Source organism: Mandrillus leucophaeus, unplaced genomic scaffold (assembly GCF_000951045.1).
Source record: "Mandrillus leucophaeus isolate KB7577 unplaced genomic scaffold, Mleu.le_1.0 Scaffold34, whole genome shotgun sequence".
NCBI lineage: Eukaryota > Metazoa > Chordata > Mammalia > Primates > Cercopithecidae > Mandrillus > Mandrillus leucophaeus.
In genome coordinates, this window is record NW_012103587.1 from 429,564 (window position 1) to 445,534 (window position 15,971).

General features: G+C 45.1%; 1 protein-coding gene across 1 annotated transcript in view; it reads left to right on the forward strand.

Moving 5' to 3' along the window:
• Window positions 1-15,971, forward strand: part of DNAH10 (dynein, axonemal, heavy chain 10) — a 222,062-nt gene that overhangs the window by 26,192 nt on the left and 179,899 nt on the right. Inside the window, exons 7-12 of the mRNA XM_011988890.1 lie at window positions 1,758-1,915; window positions 2,590-2,820; window positions 4,382-4,572; window positions 6,469-6,667; window positions 8,869-9,063; window positions 13,270-13,440. Of these exons, the coding sequence (XP_011844280.1) occupies window positions 1,758-1,915; window positions 2,590-2,820; window positions 4,382-4,572; window positions 6,469-6,667; window positions 8,869-9,063; window positions 13,270-13,440 (1,145 nt within the window). The remainder of the gene's footprint in view (window positions 1-1,757; window positions 1,916-2,589; window positions 2,821-4,381; window positions 4,573-6,468; window positions 6,668-8,868; window positions 9,064-13,269; window positions 13,441-15,971) is intronic.

Consider the following 15,971-nt stretch of genomic DNA (forward strand, 5'->3'; position numbering starts at 1 on the left):
GGGGTTTCACCGTGTTAGCCAGGATGGTCTCGATCTCCTGATCTCATGATCCGCCCGTCTTGGCCTCCCAAAGTGCTGGGATCACAGGCTTGAGCCACCGCGCCCGGCTAACTTTGTGTATTATTAGTCACTGTTAGTCTTTTTTTTGTTTTTTTTTTTGAGACGGAGTCTCACTCTGTTGCCCAGGCTGGAATGCGGTGGCGAGATCTCGGCTCACTGCAACCTCCACCCCCGGGGTTCAAGGGATTCTCCTGCCTCAGCCTCCCGAGGAGCTGGGATTACAGGCGTGCACCACCACACCCAGCTAATTTTTGTATTTTTAATAGAGACGGGGTTTTACCATGTTGGCCAGGCTGGTCTTAAACTCCTGACTTCAAATGATCCACCTGCCTCGGCCTCTCAGAGTGCTGGGATTACAGGTGTGAGCCACTGTGCCCGGCCTAGCACACGATTTTGAACACATTTTTCTTCATTGTTTTCTAGTAGTCAACATCCAGTGATGAGAAACTGAATGTGCTTCTAATTTTTCTCTCCTCCCCCTTTTACATGCTTTTAAGACCATCTGGTTATCCCTAGTGTTTTGATGTTAGGATGATGGGTCTGTGTTTGGTACTTTTTCCATTCATTTTTTAAACACTCAGTGGGTGTTTTCAGTCCAAAGACTGAAAAATTCTCTTGACATTTTCCTCCACTATTTGTTTTCTCTTGTGGAAATTCCTGCTGGATGCATGTCTGGAGATTCTATTTCTTATCTTTTCTCTTGTATTTTTCATCTTTTTGTCTTTGTATTCTTTCCTGGAGTGTTCTTCAACTTTTATGTTACCAACATTTGATTGCCAGTCATGTCAGCTATTATATTTTTAATTTTTAAGACCTCTTATTCTCTGATTGTATTTTTTTTTTCATAGCATCCTGCTCTTGTTTGGTGGATGCCATATGTCTCAAATCTCTGAGACAAATAGCTGGGCTTTCCTTTTGGAAATGTTCTCCTTTTGCCCTGCCCTGCCTCCTCTCCCCTCTCTTCCCTTTCCCTTTTCTTTCTTTTATTTTCTTTCCTTTCTTTTTTCTTTTCTTCTTTTTTTTTTGACAAGGTCTCACTCTGCCACCCAGGCTGGAGTGCAGTGGCACAAACATAGCTAACTGCAGTCTCAACCTTCTGGGAACTCAGGCAATCCTCCCACCTCAGCCTCCCAAGTAGCTGGGATTACAGGCACACACCACCATGCCCGGCTAATTTTTGTATTTTTAGTAGAGGGGGGTTTTGCCACATTGGCCAGGCTGGTCTCGAACTCCTGACCGCAAGTGATCTTCCTGCCTAGGTCTCTCAAAGTGCTGAGATTACAGGTGCGTGCCATCGTGCCTGGCCTGTTCTCCTTTTCTTTACATTATCTCAGTTTCCCCTGATGTCATTTTTCCCCTGATTTATCTTTGACTGACTGTTTCAGGCTAGTGGTTATCTAAAATATCTGCTGGTTCTTTGTTCAAGTTTTTAAAAATTGAAGTCACTAGGTTGTAAACTCAGGAACATCTTAAATAACTAAATCATTCTGGTCAAGCTTAACGCTGGAACAATTATCTAAAATATTTGAATTACTAATGAAAGAGAATGAGATACAGATAGTATCAGGACAGGGGATGCATCAGATCTTATTATACTGATGAAGCTTGAGAGAAGACCCAGCCGGTGAACTTGAATGTTTTTCTTTGTAATCATTTTTCCTGAACGAGTGACTGACTGATCGCTTTTATTTTCCTAGGTGAGATCAAGTTAGAAATGCCAACCATCAGTGTGGAGGGAGAGGTGTCCGACCTGGCAGCTGACCCGGAAACTGTTGACATCTTGGAGCAGTGTGTGATAAACTGGCTGAACCAGATATCCATAGCGGTTGAGGGCCAACTGAAGAAGACACCTCAGGTAGTTTGTGTAGGGCTTTCAGAGAGCCCCGATCCAGGTCATGCTTACCATGCTGGGAAAGAGCCCAGAGTCTGGGGTCTGCATCGTCTGGCATCTTTTCTTACTGTTTTATGATTTCCGTAAGCCATCAAAATAAACACACCCAAAATACCACTTCTGGGCTTTCTGATGTTAATGTGCTACCAGGTTACTGCCTGGATTGATAAAGATAACACTTTAGATCAGTCGGGAAGCTTGGGCTGCCCAAAACAGGAAACCCAACTCAGTTTGATCAGCTAAGAAAGCAAATTCCTTGGCTCAGATAATGGAAAAGTCCAGAGGTAGGGTTGCCTTCAGGTCTAGTTTGATCAGGGCTCTGGCTAGGTTTCTCTCTGAATCTCGCAGTTCCAGACTCCTTTCTAGGGGCCGGGGAGCTTCATTCCTTAGGCTGGCTGCCTTGCAGCAGTTTCTGGCCTCACATCCGCACACCTCATCGTCCGGAGGAAAGCAGAGGGTGCTTCTAGCATTCCCAGCTGGAGCCCGGAGATTCACTCTGATTGGACCATGCTGGGTCAGGAGCCCACCCCTGAAGACCCTGAAGGATTGGACAGAAAGGAACGGATGCTGAGAAACCACCGAAGTGTCCGCTCCGCACTAATGATGAGAGTTCTTTGTGTGTTCGTTTCACCTCTCAGGGTAAAGGCCCTCTGGCTGAAATTGAATTCTGGAGGGAAAGAAATGCAACTTTAAGTGCTCTGCATGAACAAACAAAGCTTCCAATAGTCAGAAAAGTCTTGGATGTGATCAAGGAATCTGACTCCATGCTTGTGGCTAACCTGCAGCCAGTGTTCACCGAGTTATTCAAGCTCCACACGGAGGCCTCAGACAATGTGCGCTTTCTCTCCACCGTGGAGCGTTATTTCAAGGTACGCTGGGTGTGCTGCGCTTTGCAGTCAGCTCTGTCAAAGGGATTTCCTGTGATTTAATTTCCCTTTTAAAAATGTTCAGCATTTGGCCAGTAGAAGTGGCTCAGGCCTGTAATCCCAGCATGAGGTGGGCAGATCGCTCGAGCTCAGGAGTTTGAGACCAGCCTGGCCAACATGGTGAAACCCTGTCTCTCCAAAAAAATACAAAAATTAGCTGGGTTTGGTGGTGTGCACCTGTAGTTCCAGCTACTCAGGAGGCTGAGGTGGAAGGATTGCTTGAGCCTGGGAGATGGAGGTTGCAGTGAGCCAAGATTGCGCCACTACACTCCAGCCTGGGCAACACAGTAAGACCCTGTCCCAAAAAAAACCTCAGCATTTCAAAAACTGTGATAAAATAGACATGACACGATATTATCATTTTAACCACTACTAGGCGTACAGTTCAGTGGCACTAAATACATACACAATGCTATGTGTCCATTACACTATTTCCAAAACAGTTTCATCTTCCCAAACTGGAATTCTGTGTCCATTAAACACTAACTCCCCCTTCTTCCTTACCCTAAGTCCCTGGTAACTTCTGTTCTCCTTTCTGTCTTTGTAAATCTGACTACTCTAGGGACTTCATATAAGGGGGCCATGCAGGACTGATCCTGTGTGCAGTCTCTTTCATTCAGCATCATGTTTTCAACGTTCACCTGTATTGTAGCTTGGAACGTATTAGTGCTTCATTCCTTTCTATGGCAGAATCATATTCCATAGCATGGATAGACTACATTTTGTTCTCTCGTCATCAGTTGGTGAGCATTTGAGTTGTTTCTGCATTTTGGCTATTATGAAGAATGCTGCTACGAACATTCTTGTACAAGGATTTGTGTGGATGTATGTTTTTAATTATTCATGTATTATGCATAGGAGTGGAATAGCTGGGTCATATGATAACCGTTTAACCTTTTGAGGAATTTCTAGATTGTTTTCCAAAGTGGTTGTCCCATTTTACATTCTCAAGAGCAATACACGAAGGTTCTGGTTTTTCCATATCTTCACCACCACTTGTTATTGTCTGTGTTTCTGATAATAGCCATTGTGGTTTAATTTGCATTTCTTTAACAACTAGTGAGACTGAACAACTTTTTATGTACGTAACGTGCTTCTTGTCAATTTCATATTGTTGGTGAAATGTCTGTTTTAATCTTTTGCCCATTATTTATTTGAGTTATTATTATAAGAGATTAAAAAAAGTCTGCTCACCTGGGCAACATAATGCAACACCATCTCTACAAAAATAAAAATAAAAAATTAGCTGGTGTAGTGGCGCATGCCTGCATTCCCAGCTTACTTGGGAGGCTGAGGTGGGAGGATCACTTGAGTCCGGAGGGGAGTCAAGGCTGCAGTAAGCCATGATTGTACCATTGCACTCCAGCCTGGGCACCAGACTTGGTCTCAAAAAAAAAGAAAAAAAAAAAACAAGAGTGAAACTTCTTGCATGCTTACTGTTTTATGAAACTATTTGGACCCCAAGGCTAAGGGCTCTTGTGTGGCTCTCTCCTCTCTTGGTCAGAACATAACGCATGGGTCTGGCTTCCACGTGGTCCTGGACACCATCCCCGCCATGATGAGTGCCCTGCGGATGGTGTGGATCATCTCCCGACACTACAACAAAGATGAGAGGATGATTCCGCTCATGGAGCGCATCGCCTGGGAAATCGCCGAGAGAGTCTGTCGAGTGGTCAACCTGCGGACTTTGTTCAAGTAAGAAGCCATAGCGTTCATTTTTTTGTTTTGTTTTCACTTTTAACTTTTTAGATCTTAAACAGCTCTATTGAGCTATAATTCACATATAATTCTCTCACTTAAAATGTACAATTCACTGGCTTCTATGACCAGGCGCAGTGGCACACGCCTGTAATCCCAGCACTTTGGGGGGGCCAAGGTGGGCAGATTGCTTGAGGCCGGAAGTTCGAGACCAGCCTAGCCAACATGGTGAAACCCCATCTCTACTAAAAATTCAAAACTTAGCTGAGTGTGGTGGCGCATGCCTGTAATCCCAGCTTCATGGGAGTCTGAAGCATGAGAATTGCTTGAACCTGGGAGACGGAGGTTGCAGTGAGTGGAGATCACACCATTACGTTCCAGCCTGGGTGACACAGCGAGACTCTGTCTCAAAAAAAAAAAAAAAAAAGTACAATTCACTGGCTTTTAGTGTATTCGGAGAATTGTGCAGCCATAACCACTATCAATGTGAGAACATTTTCTTCATCTCTCAAAAGAAAACATGTGCCTTTTAGCAGTCACTCCCACCTCTCCCTAATTGCCCTAGTCCTGGGAACCATACAGAGTGGGGTCTTTTGCATATGAATGGAATCAGACACTATGTGACTTTTATGTCTGACTTCTTTCACTTAGCACCATGTTTTAAAGGTTCATCCACATTGTAGCATGGATCAGTGCTTCATTCCTTTTTATGGCTAAATCATATTCCATTGTATGGAGATATATTTCGTTTCACGTACATTTATGTGTGTGTGTGTACACACACATATACATATATATCTATATGAAATTTTGTTTTAACTGCAACGTTCTTCCCCAGGTGTACCTGGAGAGACTGAGGCTGAGGTGGAGCCACCTTCGAGGGTGTAGGGATGATAGAGGATGCTAAGGGAGACAGATAACTTTTTTCATTTTCTTACAAAATATCTATATAGATGAGGCCGGGCACGGTGGCTCACGCCCGTAATTCCAGCACTTTGGGAGGCCAAGGTGGGTGGATCACTTGAGGTCAGGAGTTCAAGACCAGCCTGGCCAACATGGTGAAATCCTGTCTCAACTGAAAGTACGAAAAATTAGCTGGGTGTTTTGGTGGGCGCCTGTAATCCCAGCTACTCAGGAGGCTGAGGCAGGAGAATCACTTGAACCCGGGAGGCGGAGGGTGCGGTGAGCCGAGATCGTGCCTATGTCTATATCTATATCTATCTCATCATCTATCAGGATCTATCAGATCTATCAGGATATCCATGTAGATCTGTCTATATGTTTCTAGATAGATATCTATATTTACCTCTATCTATACAGATAGGTATCTATGTCTATCTCTATCCATCTATACAGATAGGTATCCATGTCTATGTATATGTATTTATATAGATAGTATATAAATGGAATCAGACACTGTGTGACTTTTTATTATCTATAGATATCTATATCTATATGTATCCATATCTATATATAGACCGATCTCTCTCTCTGTATCTACCTATATAGCTGGATCTCCATTTATATCTATCTGCATAGGTGAATTAGTTACCCAAAGGGAGGCATTGTCCTGCGCCCTGTTGCAGCTGCCGCTGTTGACCTCTGGCCTGGGGCCAAGGCCTCCTGCCCCTTCTGGTGTAGGGAGCAAGGTCACCAGGCGGCCCCGGCCCTGCACGCTGGCTGGCGGCTGCCGCGGGCACCTCGCAGCTTGGGACTCCTGCCCTTGCACATGGGGCAGGGCAGCCTCTCGCCCCCTCCGCCTTTTCTGATGAGGCCGTGAACCCGGGGGGCGCCCGGGTCAGAATTTCCCGGGACACTGGCTGCCCAGCTGGGTAGCGCGGCCGGACCCGGAGCTCCACCCTCCTCCCATCACGGCATCTCTTGGCTTCGCAGAGAAAATCGAGCGAGTGCCCAAAACAAAACCCTGGACGCCAGGAACACCCTCAAGCTGTGGAAAAAGGCCTATTTTGACACCCGGGCCAAGATAGAGGCCTCGGGGAGGGAAGCTCGGTGGGAGTTTGACCGGAAGCGGCTGTTCGAGAGGACGGATTACATGGCCACCATCTGCCAGGACCTGTCCGACATTCTGCAGGTAGGGGCTGGGCGAAGGCCGGCGGAATTTGCCCCATGGAAGGCAGTTGGCGTTTGACAGTGGCCCTCTCCATGTCAGGTAGGAGCTGGGCGTCAGAAAGGGCCTGGCAGGGAGAAGCCCTTCAAAGAAAGAACATAGGGAATATACTAGAATGGACCAGAGTACACCAGAGCTTTGCAACTTTTTGTTGCTTTCCCTGACATTCCTCCGTACCCCTGCTTTTTGGCTTTCCTTTGACTGTTTTTTTTTTTTTGAGACGGAGTCTGGCTCTGTCGCCCAGGCTGGAGTGCAGTGGCCGGATCTCGGCTCACTGCAAGCTCCGCCTCCCGGGTTTACGCCATTCTCCTGCCTCAGCCTCCTGAGTAGCTGGGACTAGAGGCGCCCGCCACTTCGCCCGGCTATTTTTTTGTATTTTTTAGTAGAGACGGGGTTTCACCGTGTTAGCCAGGATGGTCTCGATCTCCTGACCTCGTGATCCGCCCGTCTCGGCCTCCCAAAGTGCTGGGATTACAGGCTTGAGCCACCGCGCCCGGCCTCCTTTGACCTTTTTGGCCACTCCTTCTCCATGTCTTTTGCAAAGCTCCCCTCCTCTGTCTTCTCCTTAAATGTCGGAATCCCTCGGAGGCCAGTCTGAGACCTCTCTCACTCTCTCCCTAAGCCAGGCCCAGTCTTCCTGGAACTCCATGAGTAGACAAAGTGCCGAGTGGCCAACTGAATTAGCCACGGCCCTTGTCTCCTGAAGGTTCACCCACCCCTTCGTTCTAAATACATTCATGGAGAACTCACTGTGTTCTGGGCACTCAGATGTCTAGAGGAACCACGGTGAGTGCAAAGCAGGGCCGGCTGTGGTGTGGCAGCGCCCCGCACTGGAGGGAAGTGATGCCCTGTGCTCAGGGGCAGGAAAAAAAATGCTGTAAAAAGAATTCAGGTAGGCTAGGCATGATGCATGATGGCTCACACCTGTAATCCCAGCACTTTGTGAGGCTGGGGTGGGAGGATCCCTTGAACCCAGGAATTTGGGACCAGCCTGGGCAACATAGCAAGACCCTGTCTATAAAAAATACAAAAATCAGCCAGGTGTGGTGGTGCACACCTGTAGTCATAGCTACTCAGGAGGCTGAGGTGGGATGTTGGCTTGAGTCTGATAGTTTGAGACTGCAGTGAGCCATGGTCACGCCAGTGTACTCCAGCCTGGGCAACAGAGTGAGACCTTGCTTCAAAAAAAAAAAAAAAAAAAAAAAAGAATAAAAAACATAAAGCTTTTTTTGGCTGGGTGCAGTGGCTCAAACCTGTAATCCCAGCACTTTGGGAGGCTGAGGTGGGTGGATCACAAGGTCAGGAGTTCAAGACCAGCCTGACCAACATGGTGAAACCCCGTCTGTATGAAAAATACAAAAATTAGCTGAGTGTGGTGGCGGGCGCCTGTAATCCCAGCTACTTGGGAGGCTGAGGCAGGAGAATTGCTTGAACCCAGGAGGCAGAGGTTGCAGTGAGCTATGCCACTGCACTCCAGCCTGGGCGACAGAGCGAGACTCTGCCTCAAAACAAAAACAAAAACAATTTAACCTCTGTGTGAAATCACTGTAGCTAGTGTGTGCACGGGTATTTCATTGTTACCAGAACAGTGGAAACACTGCACAGAACTACCTCAGTGGCTTATCATCTCACCTCTTGTTTTTCTTTGTGAGACAGAGGGTCTCGCTCTGTCACCCAGGCTGGAGTGCAGTGGCGCGATCTTAGGTCACTGCAACCTCTGCCTTCCAGGTTGAAGTGATTCTCCTGCCTCAGCCTCCTGAGTAGCTGGGATTACAGGCATGCACCACCACCCCTGGCTAATTTTTGCATTTTTAGTAGGGACAGGGTTTGCCAGGCTGGTCTTGAACTCCTGGCCTCAACTGAAATGCCCACCTCAGCCTCCCTGAAGCACTTTCCACTGCAAATGCAAAGTCCCTGAGGCAGAAAGGGACATGGCCTTGGAGGAAGGCGTGGGTGGCTGCAATGCGGGGAGGAACAGACAGGCGCAGACCCAGATCTATCCTATGTGCCTTGGGCATAGTACTGAAGGGCTTAGTCAGGGAGGAGGTTACTGTGTGACATGATTCTTGCCCCAAGGTCAATCTAGATATGCTATCCATGTGTAGTTCTAATGTTCACAGGAAAACCCATATGTAATCTCCTCATTGTTCCGTTTGATTGGACAGGTTTTGGAGGAATTTTATAACATATTTGGTCCAGAACTAAAGGCAGTGACGGGGGACCCCAAACGCATTGACGATGTCCTGTGCAGGGTGGACGGCCTAGTCACCCCCATGGAAAACCTGACCTTTGACCCCTTCAGCATCAAGTCCTCCCAGTTCTGGAAATATGTGATGGATGAATTCAAGATTGAAGTTCTGGCAAGTGACCCATCTATTGAGTCCATCTTGGGAGTGGACACCATGTTTTCTCTGTGTTAAATTTGCTGGGTTATTTAGTGATGCTTAGGGTCTTTTTTTTTTTTTTTTAAATCACAAGTAATACCTGCTTATTAATTGTAAAAAACAAAAACAATACAGAAGTGCATAAGGTAAAAATGAACATTCCTCAATCTTCTTTGTCCCCACACCCAAACCATGGGATAAGTTTAAGTTGAGCTAGACACAGTAGCATTTCTACAAAGTTTGTTTTGTCCGATATAAGTTCACCTGTCTAGGAGTGAAGTTAGGTGAACTTCACTACAAACCAGATATGGCAAGAGAATCACAAAGCACCCTGTGAGGTTTTGAGAATTGTGTTTTGTCAGAAGACTGAGGGCATGGAGAGCCGATTGGAAACAACCTTTGGGATTGGGGAAGCTTTGGACGGGGGAAATGAGGACGAGGAAGGAGGCTGAGACAGCGGAGGGGGTTTCAAGTCAGAGGAACAGTGTAAATGAAGGTGACAGACCTGAGAAAAACAGGAATTGTCCGAGGCAGAGCAAACAGAGGGGTTTGGCATAACACATATGGGTAGTAGAGGGAAATCAAGCTAGAAAGATGGGTTGGGTGAATAATTGGTGATGAACAAAGAGTACTAGAGTGAGGAAGGAGACTTACTTCAGTAGGCAATAGGGCACCATAGAAGGTGGTTGACCAAGGAATGATATAGCCAGAATTATAGGTCAGATGTAGCGGCTCATGCCTGTCATGCCAGCACTTTGGGAGGCTGAGGAGAGAGGATTGCTTGAACCCAGGAGTTTGAGACCAGCTTGGGCAACCTGATGAGACACCCGTCTCTACAAAAAAACTTAAAAAAAAATTAGCCAGGCATGGTGGCTCCTTCCTGTAGTCCCAGCTACTCAGGAGCTGAGGGGGCAGGATCCCTTGAACCTGGGAGGTTGAGGTTGCAGTGAGCTGGCTGAGATCACACCACTGTACTGTAGCCTGGGGGACAGAGTAAGATTCTGTCTCAAAAAAAAAAAAAAGTGAAAAAAACAAAATCAAGGTTTATACTTCAGGAAGATTTCTCTGGCTACAGCATAGGCTGCTTGGGCTAGGGAACAACAGAGAGTGGGGAGATGATATAGGAGGTGATAACCTGAGGTGCTGGGGAGGCAGAGTCCATCAGAGAGAGGCTGCAGCTGAGAATCAGATTTCACTTCCCACAGCAGGAAGAGTGACCCATCGTGCTCACCTTTTCAGTCTCATGTAGGAAGCATGATTAGGAGCATCCCTATTTATGTCTTACACAGTTGTTTTTATAACCTCACAGCATCTTTTTATATGGAAAACCCTAGATAGTTCTACTTGGTTATATAGACATTACCATGTTAACAGTATCTAATTTTATCAGCTGCTATTTTTTTTTTTTTTTTTTTTTTTGAAACGGAGTCTCGCTCTGTCGCCCAGACTGGAGTGCAGTGGCATAATCTCGGCTCACTGCAAGCTCTGCCTCCTGGGTTCACACCATTCTCCTGCCTCAGCCTCCCATGTAGCTAGGACTACAGGTGCCCACCACTGCCCCCGGCTAATTTTTTGTATTTTTAGTGGAGATGGGGTTTCACCGTGTTAGCCAGGATGGTCTCGATCTCCTGACCTCGTGATCCGCCCGTCTCAGCCTCCCAAAGTGCTGGGATTACAGGCGTGAGCCACCGTGCCCGGCCTATCAGCTGCTATTTTGTGTTATTTGCTTTTTCAGTTGAAGCTTTTTTGATTTTCTTTTATTATCTTTTATTTTTTAGAGACAGGGTCTTGCTCTGTTGCTCAGGCTAGAGTGCAGTGGTGTAATCCTGGCTTACTGCAGCCTCAACTTTCTGAGCTCAAGTGATCCTTCCACCTCAGCCTCCCAAGTAGTTGGGAGCACAAGCATGTGTCTGGCTAATTTCTAAAATTTTTAAATGGAGATGAGGTTTCACTATGTTGCCCAGGTTGGTCTTTAACTCCTGGCCTCAAGTGATCCTCCTGCCTCAGCCTCCCAAATAAATTGAACTTTTCATCAAAGTCACTTAATCAAGTGATACTGAAGGATTCATAATAAGAAAAAGCAGCCCATGCTTAACTCCTTCCTCATTCTTGCTGTCATTTTCCACAATTTTAGATGTTTCTTTTGTTGTTAACCCCCATATTTTGTTAAGAACAAGCCGATGTGGTTATTTCCTGATTTATTAATTTAGGCTTCTGTTAACTTCTCAGAGTAGATACAGGCTGGACTCTCCCGTTCCTAATCCCATTTGCCTCTTTGTCATCTAACACAGTTTCTTCATAACTTTTAGTTAAATTAATGGCTAGTGTTTACTTATTATTTCTATGCAAATATTGTTCACTGCTGAGCTGGGAAGTCCATCAAAACTACAATACCTTTCTTGGCCAACCCTTCAACTTTCCTGGAGTTTATAATTGCTTTTGTTTTTTATTCGCCTGGTTATTTATGTACCCATTGTTAATTTTTTCCAACTTCTTTAATATCTCTGTCACATACCTATCAATAGCAGGCTCTAAATACTTAAAATATATCAGTGCCATTATTTACCTAGAGGCCTTCCTCCCAGAGCTCACTGTCCTCCTATTCTAGTCTAGCTTGTTCTCTCTTTCTTTCTTTCTTTCTTTCTTTTTCTTTCTTTCCTTCCTTCCTTTCTTTCTTTTCTTTCTTTTCTTTCTTTTCTTCATTTCTTGACAGAGTTTCGCTCCTGTTGCCCAGGCTGGAGTGTAATGGCGAGATCTTGGCTCACTGCAACCTCTGCCTCCAAGGTTCAAGTGATTCTCTTGCCTCAGCCTTCTGAGTAGCTGGGATTACAGGTGCATGCCACCATGCCCAGCTACTTTTTGTGTTTTTTAGTAGAGACACAGTTTCACCATGTTGGCCAGGCTGGTCTTGAACTTCTGACCTCAAGTGATCCACCCATCCCGGACTCCCAAAGTGCTGGGATTACAGGCATGAGCCACCACACCTGGCCAGCTTGTTTGCTTTTTAAGCCTGTTACAAAGCAGTCTAGGACCCTAAGACTTCCTATCTTCTCTCATCTGTGTTGGATTTTCTATTTTCTAGATCTCACTTCTTCCTCTTTCCTTGTTTACTCCTTCATTTTGCTGGAGCACATTTAGTAGCTTCCTAAGTAAGGTTTCATGAGACATATATTTTTTGAGTCTTGTATGTATGAATTCTGAAATAACAGGTATAGAATTCAAAGTTGAAAATAACTTTTCTTTAGAAATTTGAAGTTTTTTTATTGATTTCTAGCTTCCAATATTAGAAGTCTGATGTTATTCTTGAGTTAATTTTTCTAGAACTAACCTTCCACTCTTTTATAGAATGGAGTGAGAATGGGAGGGATTGAGGCTGCAGAGTGGCCTGACTGTGCAGGGTGAGAAAGGGATTCCCTGTTTGCCCCTCACCTTCATGCACACTGACCCCCTTCCTGGGGCCCAGTGCCTCCAAATGTTAAGCCTTCTGGAGTTTGTCTTCAAGGAATAAACAGGGACTCACTTGCGCACCCTATTTTCAGCATTAGGTTGTAACTACCTGCCTTAGTTACTTTCTTTCTTTCTTTCTTTCTTTTTTGGGAGGGAGTCTCCCTCTGTCACCCAGACTGGAGGGCAGGGGTGCAATCTCAGCTCACTGCAAGCTCCGCCTCCTGTGTTCATGCCATTCTCCTGCCTCAGCCTCCCGAGTAGCTGGGACTACAGGTGCCCGCCACCACACCTGGCTAATTTTTTGTATTTTTGTATTTTGTATTTAGTAGAGACAGGTTTTCACCGTGTTAGCCAGGATGATCTCGATCTCCTGACCTCGTGATCTGCCTGCCTCGGCCTCCCAAAGTACTGGGATTAGAGGTGTGAGCCACTGCACCCTGCCCTGCCTTACTTAAAATTCCTGAACTATCTCCTCTGTTGTTGTGTTCTTTCCCGTATGTTTTGTTTATATGAGTTAATACTTTAAAAAATTCCTTTACCTTTCAACTGGTTGGGGAGCGAGATCAGGAAATCAACATAACCAGTCTGCCACTTTAAATTGGATACCAGCCTCCATTAATGTGCCGTAGAAATCTGTCCCAAGCCACTGAGTTTTTTTTTCTCTCATTTCTTGCCACTTTATTTTGGCAGGATAATTACAGGGGCATGAAGGTTGTTTTCTTGATTTTTTTGCAGGTTATTGAGAAAGAAGCAAAACATTTTATTGATGAATCTTTTAAGACGCTTCGATCCGCTGAAGCAGCATTTGACATGCTTTTAAAATTTAAGCACATTCGTTCACGGGAGGCTGTTAATCGACAAATGATGATGAAATTTAATGATATTCTTGCACAGTACTGTAAAGAGGTAATTGAAAAATCGATAGCTGCCATAGCATTAAAAATACACTTGGCAAAATGTGAACAATTGAATTCCACTGTTGTCTGTCTTTCCCATCTGAATTCAGAGAAACTAGAATTTCCCCAAATTAGCATGTTACATAATACAGGTAACCCAAACAAAGTGGGTTTGTTTATTTAGTGGAAAAATTCAATAAGAATTAAGTATATTATGATTTACTCACATTGTGGTGGGCCCTGTATGGGTTAATAATAATCATGGTAATAATAGTAATCATAGTTAACCATGTCCAAGGATCATATATGTATTTATAATTAACTCGGAACAATTTACCTGGTGCTCGCATATCTCAAGTATGGTGTTAGGCACAGAGATAGAGAGATGAACAAAACACGGATTCTGCCTTTAAAGAAGTCAGTATCTAGTTGGAGAAATAGACCAAAAAATGCTTATAATCTGCTGGGCACAGTGACTCATGTCTGTAATCCTAGCACTTTGGAAGGCCGAGACTGGTGGATTGCTTGAGTTCAGAAGTTGGAGACCAGCCTGGGCAACAGAGCAAAACTCCATTTCTACAAAAAATACAAAAATTATCCTGGTGTGGTGGCGTACGCCTATGGTCTCAGCTACTTGGGAGGCAGAGGTGGGAGGATCACCTGGGCCAAGGGAGGTCAAGGCTGCAAGTGAGCCATGATCTTGCCACTGTACTCCAGCCTGGGCAACAGAATGAAGCCCTGTCTTAAAAAAAAAAAATGCTGGCCAGCCGCCGTGGCTCATGCCTGTAATCTCAGCACCTGGGGAGGCCGAGGCAGGTGGATCACTTGAGGTCAGGAGTTCGAGACCAGCCTGGCCAACATGGTGAAACCCCCTCTCTACTAAAAATACAAAAATTAGCCAGGCATGGTGGTGGTGCCTGTAATCCCAGCTACTCAGGAAGCTGAGGCAGGAGAATCACTTGAACCTGGGAGGTGGAGGTTGCAGTGAGCTGAGATTGCGCCATTGCATTCCAGCCTGGGTGACAAGAGCAAAACTTTGTCTCGAAAAGAAAAAAAAAAAAAAAGAAAAAAATGCTTATAATCTTATTTAGAAGACAAAATGAGAATATGTGGAATGATTAGATGAGTATAAGGTAGTACAGAAAAAGGCCTAAGGTGGTCTCCTGATGCCTTAGTTTCTCAATGCTTCTGGAACTAATGACCACAGATGTAGTGACTTAGAATAACACAGATTTATTCTCTTACGGTTCTGGAGGTCAAGAGTTTGCCATGGGTGCTCCTGGGTTTGAATCAAGGTGTCAGCAGGGCTGTATTCCTTTCAGGAGTCTCTAGGGATGATTCAGTGTGTAGCCCTCCCCAAATTCTAGAAGTTTTGGCTCCCTTTCATCTTCAAAGCCAGCAGTGGTCACTTTCACATCAAATCACTGTGACCTTTTCTGCCTCCACTTCCTGGTTTAGGACCCTTGTGATTACATAGGACCTCCCCAGAAAATTCAGGATAATTTCTCTATTTTAAGATCAGCTGGCTGACAATGTTAATTCCATCTGCAACCATAATTCCACTTTGTCATGTGACATTACATATTTTCAGCTCCTGGGGATTAGGATGTGGACATCTTTGGGAGGCCATCATTGTGCCTGCCACACCTAATTACCCTCATGAGAGCTCAGACATGCTTCTTTTAAAAACACAGGTCTGGTGACTGTAGTCAATAATAATTGTACATTTAAAAGTAACTAAGAGTATTAATTGGATTGTTTATAACACAAAGGATAAGTGCTTGAGGATATGGACACCCCATTCTCCATGATGTGGTTATTACGCATAGCATGTTTGTATCAAAACATGCCCTATACCTCATAAATATATATACTTTACCCACAAAAATTAAAAACTAAAAATTAAAAAAACCCCAAAGGTCTGCCACTGTGGTCATGTCTAGAACAGATTTCAGGATTTCTAATAATTGGATCAAACCAATATACACCGTGGTTATGCTCTGTAATTGTAAGGCAATTTGGAGCATTGCATATGTTAAAGAAAAGATTACTACAGCCAGGCTTGGTGGCTCACGCCTCTACTCCCAGCACTTTGGGAGGTCGAGGCAGGCAGATTACCTGAGGTCAGGAGTTCAAGACCAGCCTGGCCAACATGGTGAAACCCCATCTCTACTAAAAATATAAAAATTAGCTGGGTGTGGTGGCGTGGGACTGTAATCCCAGCTGCTTGGGAGGCTGAGGCAAGAGAATCACTTGAAACTGGGAGGCGGAGGTTCCAGTGAGCCGAGATCACACCACTGTACTCTGGGCAACACAGTGAGACTCCATCTCAACAACAACAAAACAGATTACTACAGAGCATAAGAAAAAGTAGTAAATAATAAGTAAACAGTGAAAACACTATTCTGCATCTTAGAATATTTTTTGACATTCCACTTTTGGTTTCCTTAAATATTCAAATATTGGCTGGGCGCAGTGGCTTATGCCTGTAATCCCAGCACTTTGGGAAGCCGAGGCGGGCGGATCATGAGGTCAGGAGAT